At 41.1% G+C, this 19,222-nt stretch overlaps 1 protein-coding gene across 11 annotated transcripts; it reads left to right on the forward strand.

The window, feature by feature from the left end:
* Nucleotides 1-1,296: 1,296 nt before the first annotated feature.
* LOC108025313 (chloride channel protein 2) lies at nt 1,297-18,927 on the forward strand. Of its 11 annotated transcripts, XM_017095715.3 has the most exons (17): nt 1,300-1,516; nt 3,935-4,708; nt 13,250-13,357; nt 13,584-13,749; nt 13,839-13,967; nt 14,734-14,867; nt 15,003-15,159; nt 15,228-15,438; nt 15,621-15,722; nt 15,854-16,088; nt 16,149-17,246; nt 17,335-17,379; nt 17,464-17,499; nt 17,652-17,909; nt 18,024-18,053; nt 18,131-18,364; nt 18,423-18,927. In XM_017095715.3, the coding sequence occupies exons 2-17, from the start codon at nt 4,529-4,531 to the stop codon at nt 18,717-18,719; spliced, it is 3,420 nt and encodes a 1,139-aa protein (XP_016951204.1). In that variant the 5' UTR covers nt 1,300-1,516; nt 3,935-4,528; the 3' UTR covers nt 18,720-18,927. The 11 variants fall into 11 exon arrangements, 10 of the variants coding, with proteins under 10 accessions (XP_016951204.1, XP_016951211.1, XP_016951206.1 ...); XM_017095717.3 differs by lacking the exon at nt 1,300-1,516 and having other exon boundaries at nt 4,612-4,708; nt 13,565-13,749; XM_017095713.3 differs by lacking the exons at nt 1,300-1,516; nt 3,935-4,708 and adding an exon at nt 8,911-9,361.
* The last annotated feature ends 295 nt before the right edge of the window (nt 18,928-19,222 follow it).

Consider the following 19,222-nt stretch of genomic DNA (forward strand, 5'->3'; position numbering starts at 1 on the left):
GACGGCGGCTTCAAAGTTGCTTCAGCTTTTTGACAGGCCCGTTGTGACACAGCTTTTCTTTTTGCGATAAATATTTACTTAATGATGGCTTTTTGCCTTTAAGATACAGGAATGATATCATGCTAATCACTTGTATCTATTTGATAGGCCTTGATGCGCGTGTCGTTAACAAAACAAGGGAAAAAACTGCCAATTCGAGATACAAATAAAACAATTCCAGCTGTAATTGGGTACTTTTTGGAGCAAAAAACCTGGCAAAATAATTGCTTTTCGAGCCGCTTATTAAAAGTTAAGCTGAGAGCATTGGCAAATGATATTGACTTGTTGTATTGTGTTTCATCGCTTCTATTCATAAATGTTACTGTGTATTTTCGTACATTCCCGTCATAATTTTCACCCTGCTACAGACGCTACTTCAAATGGCCAACAGGTGCTAATGGACCAACCACGCTCGCTGATTTGTTTATTGCGAGGCAGACTTTAATTTTACGCAACAAGCGCACAGATGCCGGCTCAATAAAAGTAGAATTTTCGGATTACAGGGGGAAAAAAGAACAAGTCAGACGGGTTCCATTATTTTTGTTTGTTTTTTATACAAAAAATTCCCCTGATCTGCGGTTTTGTGGAAACCTCTCTTGAGATTTTTAAGTGGGTTAAAATGCAAATGGGTAGGAAATGCAAATTTGGTGTCAGGGAATCACCAGAAAGATTTCCCATTGCGTAGAAATACCAGAAATATGCCAAGGACTTTGGGTTCCCGAGTATTATTATGTTTCCAAGAGATGTGTGCTCAAGGTGTGCCCCGTCTTGAAGACTTTTTTTATAACACTCCACCAAATCCCATTCATAAACGCGCCGAAAGTCAAATCTCCAGACTCGCTCACACAGATTTTTATTTTGGCCCATAAAGAGCTAGTTTTAGATAAGCATTTCGAATCGAAATCGTGGCGAGCTACCGTTTGCACTCCACTCTCTTTTTTCGGGGGGTTTTGGTAGCGCTAGCGTGCCTAACGAAAGGCAAATTGTCCAGCAAATTGGGGAAATCGTTTTGGGGATTATCAGGAAATAGGTTTCGGGAGTGATATGGTATAGTATAGTATAGTAAAGTGTTGTATAGTCTGTCAGCTGATCGATGAGAGCGAGCGAATATGGAAATGCTACACTGTAACAATATGGACGTCATTAATCTTGGCCGAGACCGAGACCGCGACTGCGGCGGGTGATAAGCAGTGGCAGTGGCTCCAGCCCAAAACCAACACCACCTATTCAGATCCAGCGAGAATGAGCAGTGGCGACGACGGCGACGACGACGACGACGACGCCAGTCAATGCCAGAGCGCGAAGCGGTCGCGTTGACAGCGGTAGCAGCTCTCCAATAATTCCCCAATACAATACAATACCATATACTATTCCGTTCCGGCGACTCGACCAATATCGCCCAATGCTAATTGCCCGGCTGTGATACGCGATTCGGTTCCGAGTTTCGAAGATACATCCCTCAGATACCAGATACAAAGTGAGTGCAATCCATGCGATACCCTGTCTTCTGCCCACTTGGTATGCGAAATGGAAATGGAACCACCTCGATGCGATCCCATTCGATCGCCCCTCATAACAACAATAACCGAAGCGGGCAAACACGCGCCACAGGTGTGAGCAGGTGGAGCGCGAAAAGCGGTGTCTGTGTTCTCATTATTCTGATACTGAGTTCCCATTGGCATTCGTGACGTTTTTGTTTTGCATCTTTGCGACGCCGCTTTTAATTGATTTTATAACGACCACATAAGACCGTGTTACTACAGTAAGCTGTTGTATATAACCATATGCAAATATGGTCACAAAAAGGTTTACAGTCCCCCCGAAGTGCGGAATATTTCGGTGATATAGGGGTATACCTATGTGGTACAAATGCTCTACAACCGATTCTTTTGTTTAGCGCATTACTTCGACTTTGTTGTGTTTGCAAAAATAATTTGGCGTATATTTTTGGCAAGCTTTGGGATTTTTTTGCACTGTCTGATGTATTTTTAGTCCACGGCAACGAGAGTGCATTAATGTATCTAAAGTGTGCGTACTTATAGAGGGTAATTCTTGGCAGATTAACTTAAGGGCCTGGCTTAAAATCCCCTTAAAAAGTATTTCAAAACTCGAGCAGGCAATCTGGGGCGCTGTTCCATTCCGCTTTAAACGAGATTTGTCTTCCCCATAGAGAGTATAAGGTTTCCCTTATCTGCCAGAACAAATATGTGCACTCATGTTTGTATATTTTTCAAGTGCTCTGCGAAATCCGTGCCGTAATGGCCTGACTCAGATTTGCCATTACTAGAGTATGTGAGCTATGTGGAGCATTTTTCTGAAATGTGTTTGGAAATTCAGTAAAAAAGTGTGCTCGAACCGTTTCCTCATGAAAGTGTTCCTACGGAATTCCGAGCACTTACCTCATTAAAAATTCAAAAGCTCTGAAAGCAAATTCATAACCCTAATTGGTTTACTACGTACCAATCCAATTCAGCAATCACAGAGCTATAAAATAATTTGAGAGCCATTTAAATTCGTCATGAATATCATCTGGTTTTTAGCAGAGCAATATAAAGCAAAATAACGAAAAGGAAAATAACCAAATGTATATGTAAACGTATTTAAATGTATTTCGCCGAATAAGTAAAAGCAAAATCTGTGCCGCAGCCTGATAAATCCACTTTTTACTTGCCATTCGGGTTTTAAGGGCCCCAACTGAAGTCCCAATGAGACGATCGGGCAATACGAATTCGCAAGCCCATAAATTTGCCAAAACAGGCGCCATAATAGTGACTGGAGATTAAAATAATGTAATAAATCTTTTGCATTCCTAAAGTTGGTCATAGAGGCGAGGCATCTAAGGAAAATAATACCACCATAAATTATTCCGCCATAATCCACTTTACGCTAGAATGGCTCCTGCACATTGCCATGGTATTTGATGTCAGGTTTCCCGGATGATAAGGCTATAGCTATATGGTGGGGTCTATCGTACAGTCGGAATCAAAACAAACATTGAAATGCCACCCAATAGATGGTATACATAGGTTTATGGTTTGCTATACATTTTATTCCCCCTATCAATGAGATTAAATGTAGCAAGGGGTTTACTTGGAATACATTTTATTTACTTATCAATGGGTTAAGTGTGTCACCGGTTATGTTTTAAAAAGTAGTAAAAACATTTACAAGTTCTATTGAATACAGTTAAAAGAATAATTTTAAAGTTAGGAACTCCTATATGATGGGATACATCATAGAAAGGAACTAATATACCAAAGTTAGGGACTACTTATGTGAACAAACGTTAGGAACTACTATATCAAATATAAGAAATATTATATAAAAGTTTGGAACTATTAAGTTAATGTTAGGAACTACTATATCATCGTTAGGAACTACTATACCATTGTTAGGACCTACTATAACAAAGTTAGGAACATCTATATCAAAGATAGCACTACAGTAACAAAGTTAGCAACTACTATATCAAAGTTGGATAATACTTTAAACACTAGGAACTACAATATCACATATTATATATTATAATATTATATCAACGTTTTTTAAAAGTTAGGAACTACTTACTATGGAGCTACTATATCATTGTTAGGAACTACTATATCATGTAAGGAACTACTATGACATTGTTGGAAACTACTATATCAAAGTTAGAACTACTATATACAAGTACGGAGCGATCATATCGTGCCTCTTTGAATTAACCGCTGTATTTGCCCTGTTGTACACCTGTTATTATCGTATTTTGCTAATTTTTGCGCCACTTATCAGTCGAGATACTTGCATAGCTCGTTGGGCACACATGCTCCCATCCTGAATTCATTAGCCGATACGATACCACCTTCGCACTTGCTTATATTTTATATTCATTTCGGCAATTTTCGATTCTTTGCAGATCGCCGAGCACGACTCGACAGCACTCCCTTTGATAAGAAGATAATTAAAGTGTAATACATTTTCCCGATCCGCTGGCTTTCATTCGGGGTCGTCGCTTTTCGCCGGTGTTAATTAAGCCTTCACACACTTAAGTGTGCCACTTGAAATGTCCGCTCGGGGCACATACGAGCCTCTTAAGCACTGCCTTATCGCCAGCCGGATTCGGCCAACGGAGTAGACACCAGTAAAAAGTGATCTCACAGATAACGCCCAATCGGAATCGGAATCAGTATCAGTAGCAGTTTCCCAGGCCGTTTTGCACTCCGCCGGCGGCTGGTAAGAGGCCAGCAGAGTATTCGTAAACAATCTTCGGAGGCGGCCACATCGGCGGATCAACTCCGCTCCACTGAAAGGAAGTGGGTCTTGTGACTTCGTCGGCGTGGTGCAGATAATTGAATTTAATGCACAAATGAGCCCAAGGAATGTGCTTTCATAAGTCCCGTATGTGAACAAGTGACGAATGCCATTCCTGCCCTGCACTCACTGCATTGTCTGCCCTCTGTGATCGCCGAGAGAATTCACTTCCGAGTCGCACTCATCAGCCCGTCCCGAGATGAAGGCGACCAGGAACGGGGGCCAGCTGCTCATCGCCCCGTCGCCGCACAGCCCCTCGGCCCGCCTGCTGCCCCTGCGCACCTACTCCAACGCCTCCTCCCTGGGCCACCACCACGACAGGAGTCCTCTCGATGGGGGAGACGAGGAGGAGGGTGGCCTGGGCTACCACCACACGCTGGTAAGTGAAGTTGGGGCAGGTTGTCCAGTATGCTATATGAGGGTGCTAGGAACAGAAATATTATTATAATGACTTTCTTTAAAGGCTACACAGAAAGAAAGTCAGAAAAGGCTACATACCAATATAATAATTCTAACTTCCATTCTTCAATGCCTCATTAAAGATAGTCAAATGTGTATGAAGAAATTAATTCAAAAAAGAAATAATATTTTTGAAAAACATCTGAATATTTTGTAATTCTTTAATGAATCATGTTCATCAAGTTATTAAATGGCTTGGAAAAAGAAAGGTTAAACTGCATCTTTTAAAGGCCATAGCCTTTAGTCATGATAATCCCATACAGATTTTAAGTTTAAGATCGATTTCGCAATCAAAAGCCACAACGGATATTATGAGCCATTAGTGAGAATTCCAAATGTCATTCATGATTATACAACTAGATAATTTCACTATGGGTGGATATCATTTTCATTCAATCTTAGTATAGGCATACGTCACTCCATACCATATCGAGGTTTTAAATTCACTTTCTTATTGACATGTTTGTTTGCGGTTAGACACATTAAGTGGTTGATATTATTTTTTCTTGATGATAAGGGTATTACAAACAAATTTCCGTAATTGCACTTTTTTATTAAAGAACTTTAGATTTAAAATTGTGATTTTGCCTTTTTGAATGTATTTTTGTGAGTCTGCATAAAAGAATAATATTTGTTTATAAATGTACAACAGCTTACTCATTAAAAATATCTTTACACATTCTTCTTATATTCCTATAATTTATAATATAATTTCCGACTCCCATTCAAATTTACTGTGATTCATAACGCACACCACTCGTCTCAAGTTATAAATTCAGTCCATATACTTTATTGGGGGTGGCGTGAAAACTCACCAGTTATCACGACAATTTTATTGATCGAGAATTGATTGATTGTTTTACAATGTCAATCGGATTCATGAGCATAAACTTATGGTATATTATCGCGGCAATTTCAGAAAGTAGCACCCAGAGCTTATATATTAAGTGGGGGTAACACCCAGACAAATGTTCTACCGAAACCCGAAAATAAATATTCGATTATTAACAGAGCCGTAAATACCCGCGCTAATAGGAAAATACATTTATCTATTTAAAGCCCACAATTGTGTTTGCATTAGAATCGCCCACAACGATTCAGCTTGTTTGTTATTAATTTTTTTATCGTAATTGGTTGGCTGGAAACCCCGAGTTGATAATAAATTGCCGTCTACTGAATTTTTATTTACATAAACACGTTGGCATGGCGCTTAGATTTGGCAATTCCAACCTTGTCACAGCTGGTGGCATTAATACGGGGGATTACTCGATTATAAATGTATTTGTTACAGCAGCCAAGTTGATTAAATGAAGTTCTCAGGTTAGCCACTGATCTCTAGATACTCTCATAGATGATTTATGTAGGGTACATTGTATATTAAATAGTAATATATGAGTCACTGTGTGTAATGTAAAAAGATCTCATCTTAAAGAATGCATATAGTATTATTTCCTGAACCAAAGATATTTCTCGTGAGGGTATAATTAAGTTCGCTACGCCTTTACACACATGTTTCTTGTTTCACTTTTTCCGCTCATGTGATTAACATGTGACTATTTGCTGGTTTTTATTTTATTTGCTTCCATATTTTTTTAATTTCTGTCATGTGCTATGACACATGCTGCCCAACATGCGAATAAGATGATGATATTGAACTTGGGGATAATGTATTGACATATTTAAAACTTATATCTTATTCATGTAAAAGTAGTCTGATGAGGTTTTTCCATTCTCCAGCTAAATCCAACGCAAACCAATTTCACTCAAGCGTTGTTGAGACACTGTAATTAGCACCTTGCGGTAATTGCAACAATGAATGTAGAGAACAACCATATGTTTAACTTAACTAAAACCCTGAACACCGTTTAAATAGGTGATCTTATCTTTGACAGGGCTAATTTAAAAGCACTCGCTCGGACCTGCAATTAAAGATCAGAGATGGAAACCCATACATAGTACTTTTCCCAGTGGTAACTCTAAATTTATTGCACTGCAGGCAATGAATTGCTGATCGATTGATTACCTGATAGGTCGAGGCGAAGTATTATCCACTTGGATTTGACGGGTTCTTATCGACGCTCTATAGAACCATCCATCAAAATCGAAACGTTATCAGTGATCACCTCTATTTAGTAAACCGTTTCGGGATTGCCAAAATAAAATGCGCCAATTAATTTGTTTTTACTACGCTTTTGCTTTGTAATTTATGTTTTTAATGGGCCATTGAGATATGTTTTCTTGTGCAGATCATAAAGTAATTTAGCTAAAATTATAATTCTTTATAGCCCGGTATTTGCGTTCACGAGCTGCGTGTGTATCTTTTCCCCATGGATACCAGAGAATACGGTCAGAATATATAGGTAAATGCGAAGCACGATATTTATTCAAAGATTTCATTCAATTTTTAATTAAGTTCGGTAGCTTTTGTACCCCATCCTTGCCTCGGTTGTTGTTGTTGTTTGGACCCTTATCGCGGTTTTTGCGGCTCGGAAGGTGTTTCTAGCACCATTTGAGATGCTGGCTCTCCAGTCGCCACACAGTTTTAGCCAAGATCACTTTGTTTTATCGCAGGCCCGCTAATTCCTATCATATGAGTTCGAAAATGTCGCTTCACAAAAAAGTAAGTGAATTATCATATCATCTAAGTATCTCTGTTACCTCGTGTGTCCAAGAAGGAACTTAAATTTAGGAATAATTATTATGAAGAAGTTAATTCCGTGGAGTATGACACATGTGCTTTTAATTTCCTGGAAATATTTTTTAGGGGATCAGAGTTATTTTGTGTTATATAACTTTTTTTTATGATTTCATCTAAGCTGGTGATTCTATTTAGGATGGTAGTTATCTCTTTCATTAAATAAATGAACCAACGGCAATAGATATTTATACAGCACAGGGGAAGTATCTACACCAATGAAGTGCATCTTGGGGAACCACTTCTTTCAGGATCTTTGTAAGGGTTTTTCTATACTTTAAATTTATAATTCTTTTTCGAACACTTACGGAGTCAAAAATATTATAAAATATTTTATAAGACTTTCTTAACTAAACTAGGAAACTCCTTGGATACAACATCCATCTATCAAATTGTATATCAAACTTAACAGATACATAATGCTCCGACACTGCTTAATTGGTCAAGCAGTGCGCCGATATCTAACAGAGGGTGACAGATCGCGATAAAGCTTTCACTCTCTTCACATGGGCCTCTCTTAAATGCCTATAACTATATCAATTTTCCCTGAAAGTTATGGACGTGTTAGATTATGACCTGAGTGCTCTGTTGTCACCCAGACCAACAATCTATAGCCATTTAGGGTTACCATTATCGCGAATTAGGGGTAGTACTTGTAGATTGACTAAGACAATAATGAAAGCTAAAACAGTGCAGACGAACCAAAAGAACCGGTACACTTAAATGTGATAAATCCAACAGATGCTCCAAGACATGTGACCCAATGCCTAGTCTACACATTGAGACTATTAAAGCAAGTAATCGCAATTTATGCGGCTTAAGTGATCCGTCACAGTGGGCTAAGAACCCTAATTTACGAAATATCTAAAATTCCAAATGAATAAAATAGAGTACGCACATCTAAGGATGAAATTATGTGCTCTTTAAGATATGAAAGATGTATTTAAATAAAAATCAAAGAATTAAAGAATATAGTTTGAGGAGAATGTTTGATGAGACCTGACACATTAGGCTCAGACCACTGTGCACCGCACTTCGTGTCAACCCAGCGCTTGGCATTTTCACTTTTTCGCCGTTGAGCAGACCAGAGATTATTAAATTTATGAAATTCTATTGATGTTTACACGCAAACTTTGACCGCTCGAGAGTGACTGGTTGTGCATGAGATGTATCTCATGAGAACTATGTCTGTACTGCAGATGTATCTGGCGACGGGCGTCCGCAAACTTGAGACTGCTGGAAGACCAGACGAGTGCGTCGGTGTCTGTGTACTAAATTTAATGGAATCTTGAGTTTAAGCGGGACCCGAGCGGTCTATCCTCATGACACTATTCAGTTGGACCTAAGACTTGGCTCGGCTCGCACGCAGCTGGAAATTCAGATACAGTATCTAAGTATTTCGCGGAATTAGAATTCGAAAACGGGAAATGGGCAATATCTGGGCCATGGATGTGACGAAGCCCTATCGATCCCAGCTGTGATAGTGCGCCATCGATTCGCGTTAGAGTGCTGCGACCATAAACCCATTAAAAACCCATTCGAACTGACAACAGCAGTATGGTTTATTTCGGCGATAGGCAACGCGATCGCAATCGCGACCGGAGCAATCAGAAAGTCGAGAGAATCATACACGATGAAGAGTTTGGGGAGGAGAACGTCGAGCTGGTGGACTCGGAGTGGGCGGACTTCGAGAAGTTCATTTGCCAGTTGCGCAAGCGGCGGAACAGTGCCATGTCCATGGAGGAGGAGCTGCGTCACGTGCAGCGCCAGCCCAAGATCAAGTCGCACGCCTTCTATCCGTGTCCTCCGCCTGCCGAAAATGCCCGCGACTCGGACTCCTCCGACGAGGATGATCCCATCGGATACATCGACACTCTTGTAAGCATATATGGGGTGTCAGGGGATCTGGAATATAATACTGTTTGGGGACAACCAATCTTTTGTTTGCCACCAATTCTTATCTCTATATCTGTCCGGGGAAATTGCATGCGTTTCTTATAGGCCATATACAGCGTAGGGTAAAATATTAGTCATCTTGGTAAAAATACAAAAAGATTTGTAAAAAGATATGGTGAAATTGGATTTTTAAGCAGTCAATTTTTCATGAAAAATAATTTTTTCTTTAAAATATTGTACACCTTTTATTTTTCTTAAGCTGGTAAGCACTGCTTAAATTAAAAAAAAAGTAATTAATATAATTTTTTGGTAAAATGTTAGATACAAAATATTCCTATTTAATCAGCTTACCCTCATGGTTCGAATTCTATATCAACATCAAAACTTTAAAGAAATATATCCCTCTTTATTACCACATTAAATACCATAAAAGCACTTAAATTTAAAAAAAAAAGTGCTTCAATTTAATTTTATTACGAAATTTGATTTTATTACGAAATTTAATTGTATATTATACAACTTTTAATGTACATTTCCAACCGCAACGTAGCCAAATATACAAACGTCTGCGAATTTCCGTGATTATACTGCCAATAAGTCTGATTATCCGACTTTCTTATTATTATTGCCCCTTTTTGATGACGCAAAGAGCGTCCAAATATTTATCACTTATCACGTAGAGGTAGTAGTAAAACGTTTGAGTTACAAACCCATTGTTTGCAAACTATTAAATTGAGCAGCCCATTGAAAAATCACTGCGACCATATAAGAAATCAATCATACGCACTGTGGGTCTTTTACAAGGAACATGGTTTATTATTTTTCATGCTAACAATGTTTTATTTGCACATTTTCGTCGTCACAAGCGGTTCGCACATCTGCCGTGAAACCATCGATCAAAACAGAGAAACTTTTGATGATTTCTGAATGGTTTTCCAAGCTTTTGCTCGCCGCTTTTCCTGGCGATTTTCCCACTTTCCATTTGCATCTGGGCCTGTGTAAAGGCAATGCAAAAACAGTGTGCGACGAATGACAAAACAAGCAAAGACATTAGCTATTTTTAATCCGATTATAACGAAAAGTGTTTATTATATTTAAAGGAAAGCAACAAATATTCCTATTCCATTGCTAAAGGTAGTAGGGTGGCGGAAAAGAGTGACCGTATTGGTGACTCGTAGGTGAGAATTATTAGAGTTTACTAACTAAAAAACTCCCCAGCACTTAAATCACCCACATGTTCTTGTTTCAAGATCAAAATCCAAATTGATAATCCATTATCGTGCAATTAAATTTATGAACCATTTCGAAAGAGCCAAAAAATGCGCCTTTGATTGCCGAGAACGAGCAAAAGTTGAAAACAAATTTCCGAGATTCATATTTTGTTTACACATCTCTTAGCCATTTTTTCATTTTTCGGTGGGCCATTTTTTTTTTTTTAGTATCGGCACAGCGTGCTACCCTGGCGCAGCGTCTAGCCAAAAGAAAATTTCAATAATTTTCCACACCAAGAGCGCCGAAAGCTCGACAAGTCAGTTTAGTTTCAAAAAAGTTTGGGCCAATACAAGAACGCTCGGTGGCCGTCGGAGAGTCAAGATCGAAAATCAATAGATAATGGAAATCGTTAAAAAGTGCCAATAGCTAGTGGAAAATACATAGGAAAGTGCATAAATTAGCTTTTCCGGTTCGATTTCGACGGCGATAACTCAAATTTATATGAAACACACGACGCAGCCCGTGTGAAATGTTAAAAATAAATGGTAATGCATTTTACAATCGCCGTGTATCCAAGGGCAGTGGCGTCCACCTCTAATTACGTCTGGCAGTGAGCTTCAGCTTCAATCCGTTGCATTGCGATTCGATTGTACCGTACTGCTGCATCCGAAAGATAACCAAACCGAAAGAACTAAAAATAATTGGCGAACAAGATGCGACACAAATGCTTGGCCAACAGCCGCGGGCATGTCAAAGGCCGCCACCCAGATCCCAGTGACTGTGAATTCTGAGTAGTGTTCGAGTTGTGATTACGATTGCGATTTGTGTGATCGTGAGTTTGAGTACGGGACCTCGTTCGTGTGCACATCGCTTGCTTCATGTTTAACAACAGCCACTCGCACCAGGATGAGTACATTCGCGAATACGCCTTCGAGCCGGAGCTGCTGATCAATCGCGAGGACTACCAGCGCAAGGAGGAGCGCTCCCACAGGGCCGCCTCCTCGACAGCCTCCACCGCCACCACCCCCATCCGCCAGCGCTGGGATGAGGTCATTGCCAAGCAGAGGGAGCACAACCGCCAGCAGAGCATCGAGATCGATCCGCCCGGCGATGACAAGAACCAGATCGAGATCGAGATCGAGGCCTTCTACTATGTGAGTGGCCCGCGAGCCACCTGCCCATGGGGGTACCAGGGCACTCATGGTCATAACTGCAAAAAGATGCCTTCAAGGCACAAATCACATCGAAATTGATCTCTCACATCCTGAAGAATTCGCGTCCTTGTTCACCATTAAATTATTCCCCCATATCCTGAAGAATTCGCGTCACTATTCCTATTCGAAAACAGAATTAGGATGTTCGAGTCCCCTCAAAATATAAATCATATTTCTATACGAGGCAAAAAATCCTCAACAAAACCGAATCGCACTGAAGTATGTCCTTCAGATCCTGATGAATTAGCGCCTTTTTTATCTAAAAAGTTATTCCTTCAAACCCTGAAGAATTCGCCTCCCTATTTCCTTAGAAATTAAATCATAAGGAGTCCTCAAAACACCGAATTACACTGAATTATAGCCTTCACAACCTGAAGAATTCGCGCTTTTGCTCACCTTAAAGTTATCCCTTTAAGTCCTGAAGAATTGGCGTAACTGCTCCCATTTAAAAACTGAAATAGGAAATTCAAGTGGATACTATTATATTAATATGAAAAGGACATATTTTAGTTTTTTTAAATAACATTTATTTATATTTTTATTTTTAATATTATCATTTCTATAGCTCTACCGAGAACATTTTGAAAATCTTCCCTATACAAACACTAATTAAGATAAATTCGCATATTATAATTAGGGCCCAGTTGTCTGCGAAAACCATTGTTCTATATATATTCTTGACGAGGCGTTTAATTCCCACATTTATAATGCCTACTATTTATTTATTTTATTTTCCCCGTCTGCAACGAACAACCTCTTGCATTGACCCTCAAGGCATGCACAGAAAAAAATAACCTCAAGGTCTGCCCTTCAATTCGCAAATAAATCAGATTCGGCAACGGAATTTATAAAATTTCACTTATGCCGAAATGAATCTTGATTTTCACTTTCTCAAAAATCGTTGTGACCCAAATAATGACGTATGTACAAGACTTTGTGCACAAAAAGTTGCAGCTGTTGGGCTTTTCAAAATGTCTAGCCGAAAGGTAGCACTTGGACACCGATTAGGTACTTTTGAATTTTCAGTTAAAAATAAATAAAAAATTTAAAAAAGTTAAAGTTTTCTAGAATATAAAAGAAAGTTTTTTATGGACTTATATATATATACTAAAATAAATTTTCATTGAAGTGTTTTATGTTAAACTTGAAAGATGTATTTAGGTACACAAACAGGTACTTAAAATACTATACACCATCTCGATTTTTCCCAGTGCATCTGTCTGTGCACTTCCTACTCTGACATCGGTTCTTTTGCTCTTGGCATTTGTCTAGAATGCCCAAGGCGAGTGTAATTGTTTGTTTTCAACACAGGTAGCACAAAAAGCTTCTTTGTTTGCTTTTGCAAACATGCACTGGTGTGCCATAAATATAATTAGAACAGCATACATTATTGTTATTATTTATTAAAGCTCAGGACTCGACTAATGGCCGTTTCTCTTCGCAGATGTATGGTCGTTATACCAAAGATCTAGGAGAATTTGCCAAGGATGAAGCCAGAAAGCTCAAAATACTCGAAAAGCGACGAAAGCAGGAAGATAAACAAAGGAATAAGGTAAAATTTAATAGAATCTTTGAAGCATCGACTGCCCATTCCCGCAAAAATACAATGTTAATAATGGTCTTGTGATTTATTGAAATGCAAACTAAACGAGAACATTGAATACTTAAGGTATGCTGAGGAAAAACCTAGAAAATTTGAAATGTAGTTGAGATCTCATGGCTAAGATCTTCCCGTACGCATCAGTTTATAAAGCAGCAGTGCTGGGACATACTTTCAGGAACTGCTGGGCAAGCACTCGACCCGGGCGAAGCGGGTGTCCTCATGGGTCTGGAGGCACACGGTGGCCCGGCTGGGCGAGGACTGGGTCTTCCTGGCGCTGCTGGGCATCATAATGGCGCTGCTCTCATTCATCATGGACAAGGGCATATCCATATGTACCAACGGTAATGGTGCCATTAATCGGTTCCCCAGCCCGTTTTTAGTACCCATTGTTTTTCTTTTTTTTCCCCTCATATATTCTATGTTCCTCTAGCGCGAATTTGGCTGTACCGCGATCTGACGTCACAGCCTTTTGTTCAGTACATAGCATGGGTCTCGCTGCCGGTCTGCCTGATATTATTCTCAGCCGGCTTTGTCCATCTCATCGCCCCGCAAAGTATAGGTAAGCGTCGGGGTGATCATAGTATACTACATCTCAGACATAGTATCTTTCTCAACATACACATATCTCTTCCGCAATAAAACGTTCTTAACCTATGTCATAGCTCCACTTTTATTATAATATCATACAATCGGAGTTTCACTTAGTGTAACCAATGGAGTGTATTTTTTTTCCAACGATTTCATATATAGTACATCAGATACTTCTATAATACATCCTCCTAATAACCGTCTCTTTCTTAGTCTAACCAAAGTAGTGGATTATTTTCTGTATATTTCTTAAAAGTAGACCGCTTGAGTGAGTAAATAAGTAATTGCCTTAAATTGTCGCACTCTGTCATTTGAGCTGACGTCGGTTTTCCAAAATTGTAGAAATTGTATGAATTTTGTGCTTACTTACTTTACTTCTATGGTTGACTAGGGCCAGGGAAACGAGCGAATCTAGATGGTTTCCCACATACGACTTCTAACCAAGCCACCTCTCGAGGAACTCTTAGGGTCTTTTGTAGCAGAACTCTCCTTCTTGTAATCTTACCTATTGATTTCGATTCAAAAGTACTCATAGTACCACTGCACCCTGGCAGCTGCCCACTCCAAGCACCCTTGGCACCTCCAGACCGAGAATCCATTGTGTCTACATGTTATATACTCGAACCACTAACTGCACCCCCAGCAAATACTAACCCCTAACTATAGATGTACAACTACTATAATAACTGCGAGTATGATCAATGCAAATCTACATAACATAAACAAACTGTGTCTAGGTTCCGGTATACCCGAAATGAAGACCATACTGCGCGGCGTTCAATTGAAAGAGTATCTCACATTTAAGACACTAGTGGCCAAGGTAATTGGTTTAACGGCAACTCTGGGCAGCGGTATGCCATTAGGAAAGGAAGTAAGTATAAGAATTGATCTCACACTGCATGCGCACACCGCCGCGGCGGCCAGACAAGTGCAATTTGGAAAATCAATGAAGACCTTCGTAGTATCCGTATCCGTATCTGTATCTGGTATCTCCGTATCTCCCCAGGGTCCTTTCGTACATATAGCAAGTATTGTAGCACAATTATTAAGTAAACTTGTCACATCATTCCAAGGCATATATGAGAATGAGTCGCGAAACTCTGAAATGCTGGCGGCCGCCTGTGCCGTGGGCGTGGGCGCCTGCTTTGCCGCTCCAGTGGGTGGTGAGTAGTCTGTTGTCATCTGCCTCCTTGATCCTGACCTCTGACCCTTGAACCTCTCCAATACCAAGGTGTGCTCTTCAGCATAGAGGTCACCACCACGTACTTTGCGGTGCGCAACTACTGGCGGGGCTTCTTCGCCGCCGTTTGTGGCGCCACTGTCTTCCGGCTGCTGGCCGTCTGGTTCCAAAACGCGGATACCGTTCGGGCCCTGTTCCTCACGAACTTCACCACCGAGTTCCCCTTCGATCCCCAGGAGCTGTTCGTCTTCGCCTTGATTGGGTAGGTCTCTCTATGGTATCTTAAGCTATCTATTATATCTTAAGCTCAATAAAGCCATTAAGTCAATATAATACATAACAAAAACCAGTTGATTTATACTTAAAATATTACTTTTGATTATTATATAATATCATTGACTGGCTATATATAACTTATTAAATATTTCTTCTCTTTTTCTTCAGTCTCGTTTGCGGCTTGGGTGGCGCCTCTTACGTTTGGGTCCATCGAAGATATGTTCTATTTATGAGATCTAACAAGCGGATGAACAAGTTCCTGCAGAAGAAGTAAGTTCCTAAGATCACGTTTGAAATACCATAATAATATTAAATGTTTAGAATAATTTTTTCTGTATTACTACTTGAATATTTATCCTAACTCCACTTACAAATTGTAATTTGATTCTTCCCTTTTTCAGTCGCTTCTTGTATCCCGGATTCCTAGCCCTGCTGGTCTCCAGCATATCGTTTCCCCTGGGCACTGGTCAGTTCCTGGCCGGCGAACTGAGCACCCACGAGCAGGTCACGCAGCTCTTTAGCAATTTCACGTGGTCGCGCGATGATCTTACCGTAGAGCAGGCGGCCGTGGTGACTCACTGGATGACCAGCTATACGAGTGTGTTCGGAAACCTGGTCATCTACACCCTCTTCACGGTGAGTGCCGGGAATCTTTGGACGTCCCCATTACTAACCATAAGTGTTTTATCCCCCCAGTTCATGTTCTCCATTATCGCCTCCACGATACCAGTTCCTTCGGGCATGTTTATACCAGTTTTCAAGATAGGAGCGGGCTTTGGTCGGCTGGTGGGCGAGTTCATGGCCGTGACGTTTCCGCATGGAGTACGTTATGGAGGCAGACTGTCGCCCATCATGCCCGGAGGCTATGCCGTCGTGGGAGCAGCTGCCTTCTCCGGATCCGTCACCCACACGGTCTCCGTGGCCGTGATCATCTTCGAGATGACCGGCCAGATCACCCATGTGGTGCCCGTGATGATCGCCGTGCTGGTGGCCAATGCCGTGGCGGCCCTGCTCCAACCGTCGATATACGACAGTATTATATTGATTAAGAAGCTGCCGTACCTGCCCGATCTCCTGCCCTCCAGCTCGGGCATGTACAGCATATTCGTGGAGGACTTTATGGTGCGGGATGTGAAATACATATGGCACGGCATCTCCTACCAGAAGCTCAAAGAAGTGCTCAAGCTGAACAAGACGCTGAGGTCCCTGCCACTGGTGGACAGTCCGGATAACATGATCCTGCTGGGGTCTGTGCAGCGCTACGAGCTGATCAAGATGATCGAGAAGCACATAGGGCGCGAGAAGCGAATGGAGGTGGCCCAGAAGTGGCAGAAGGAGGCCCAGGAGCGGGCACTCGAGGAGGAGAAGAAGAAGCAGGAGGTGGAGCTGAAGATGCGACGTCCCTCGAGATTCGAGGTGCTGCCTGCTCCGGATATTCTCAGTCTGCGGCAGATAGCCAATGATGAGATGCTGCCGCCCAAGAAGAGGGCGGAGACCATGCATGGCTCGCTGGCGCCCAGGAAGTCCATCCTGAAGAAGACCAACTCCTTCAACCTGAAGACCTATGCCCAGCCCATGGGCCACAGTCCCAGCATCACACCCTACACCACCATCACCGGCAACTCGGAGTTCCGCATCCGCTCCGCCTTCGAGGCCATCTTCAAGAAGTCCACCACGCTCCAGGATGTCCAGCCGGATCCGGAAACGGGCTCCCTCTCCCCGGCCGCCAGCAACAACGAGGTGGAGGTGCCTCGAACACCCAGCACCCCGGGCGTTTCCAAAAAGGTTCAGCTGGTGAGTGAAGCACATGTACCTTCTAGGGATTGGGTTGGTTCTTTGGGATTACCTAAGTTAAATGGGAGATGTAATGCCTCTTTTCAAGTCTGCACAAAGTAATTGGGATTTTGTTACCGATCAAATTATGCTGGTAAGTAACTCATTAGGCGCACTCATATCACTCCATTCATTTTCCTTGTGAGGTCTGTGATTAACCCACTCTAATATCTGCAAGCAAGTAAACCCCATTTCCACGGAAGCCTCAACATTGGTAAGGATGTAAAACCAGAATCCTGAAAGTATTATATCGCTATACAAATAGGATCAGCAAAAGGTAGAACTAAAGTACTGCTAAAACGAAAAACATTTCAATTTTAAAAAAGGATAAAATCTAATCTTTATATTATAATATTTAAAATAAAGCCTGCGGAAAAGGGTAGCACGGATATAGCAATATCAAATAGTGGGGATAGTCCAAGCCAGTCACCCAGTATTAAATTTAAAACAAACAAAGTTGCAGATGTAAATAACTCTCCTAAAAAGGCCAAAAAGTGCACGAAAATAAGATTTGCCCATGAAGTGGGGGTAAATGGTTCGCCAACTCGAACGAAATGTGAAATAAAAGAACCCAACGAACTGGGATACTCTATAGAGGATGTGGATGAAACAAAAGGTGTAGAGGTATGTGAAGCTATGGCACCTTTTAACTAACTCGTAATGCATTAATAACCACTTCATTATAAAACTAATAAAATTATCTTATCTATCTTAATTACCTTAACTTAACCAAACAAGAGCATTCAAAAGCCGAAGTCAGTGCAGTTGGTATGTCTAAAAAAATGGGGTTTATTTAGGATTTCACTCTTTTGGATAATAACAATACTTTTACTATATATTTGCAGCCCAGGGAGCGTGTCATCGACATGTCGCCGGAGGACCAGAAGCAATGGGAGCTGGAGGAGATGCTGAAACCCATCGACCTGCAGAAGGCCAATGTGCACATAGACCCCTCGCCCTTCCAGCTGGTGGAACGCACCTCCATACTCAAGGTTCACTCGCTGTTCTCGATGGTGGGCATCAACCACGCCTATGTGACCAAGATTGGCAGACTAGTGGGCGTGGTGGGTCTCAAAGAAGTAAGTTCTATTAAGTTTCATTTAATATCACTCCTCATAACCTCTAATATCTTAACAGTTGCGCAAGGCCATCGAGGACATCAACAGCAATAGCTTTGTGCCCCCCGCCCGAGATGAGGACGCCGACGACAAGCCGGCGGTGGAGAAACCCCTGCTCTCCACGAACACCAGCGACAAGGCCGTGGACATGACCGTCACCTCGATGGACTCGGCCCTGTCCAACTCCGAGAACTGCTCGGACATCGAAATGGAGCACATAAAGCACACGGATCAGGGCACAGTATCGCTCGCCATGCCGCCGCAGGACAACCCACCGGCGGAAGCAAAAACCACAGAGAACGGCAATCATGCTTGAAGCACGATGATCGGCCGATCACAGTAGTGCCTACGATACGTATACGTAATATGTTTGTAAAGATCAGCTAAAACACACCTATCATAAGTTACGTCTTACACGAGTTAGTCATCAATGTTATTATGTATTTATATCTCGTTAGTTCATAATGTCAAAGATATCGTGATTTATATTTAAGTTGAAAAAATGAAGTCAAGTCACCAACGAAGGATCAGTTTGTTCTTATTTGGGGATTTTATTTTGATTTTAAGCAACTTAGATTCCTGTTTAAAAAACGAAAATAGAATGGGGGAATTAAAAGATCTATAGAAAAGGAACCCAGTTTTGGAATCGTAATAGTTTCAAGTAAAGTGTTTTACACATTTTGTACACAAAGCACTAAAAATTGGAAGTGGTAAAATTCAATTTTAAGCTAATAAATAAAATACTTGGCAAGGTTTAGGAAGGTATTTAAACTAATACCTTGAAATGTTTAAATCGTTAGTCAATCATTCAAACAAACT

Source organism: Drosophila biarmipes, chromosome 3R (genome assembly GCF_025231255.1).
Source record: "Drosophila biarmipes strain raj3 chromosome 3R, RU_DBia_V1.1, whole genome shotgun sequence".
In the NCBI taxonomy this organism is placed as follows: domain Eukaryota; kingdom Metazoa; phylum Arthropoda; class Insecta; order Diptera; family Drosophilidae; genus Drosophila; species Drosophila biarmipes.

Excerpts from the sequence above, each read along its gene's own strand:
- LOC108025313 (XM_017095713.3), top strand. The coding sequence starts at position 9,041 with ATGGTTTATTTCGGCGATAGGCAACGCGATCGCAATCGCGACCGGAGC. Across the intron at positions 14,868-15,002 it reads GTATGCCATTAGGAAAGGAA|GGTCCTTTCGTACATATAGC; the intron begins GTAAGTATAAGA and ends GTATCTCCCCAG. Across the intron at positions 18,054-18,130 it reads AGCCGAAGTCAGTGCAGTTG|CCCAGGGAGCGTGTCATCGA; the intron begins GTATGTCTAAAA and ends ATATATTTGCAG.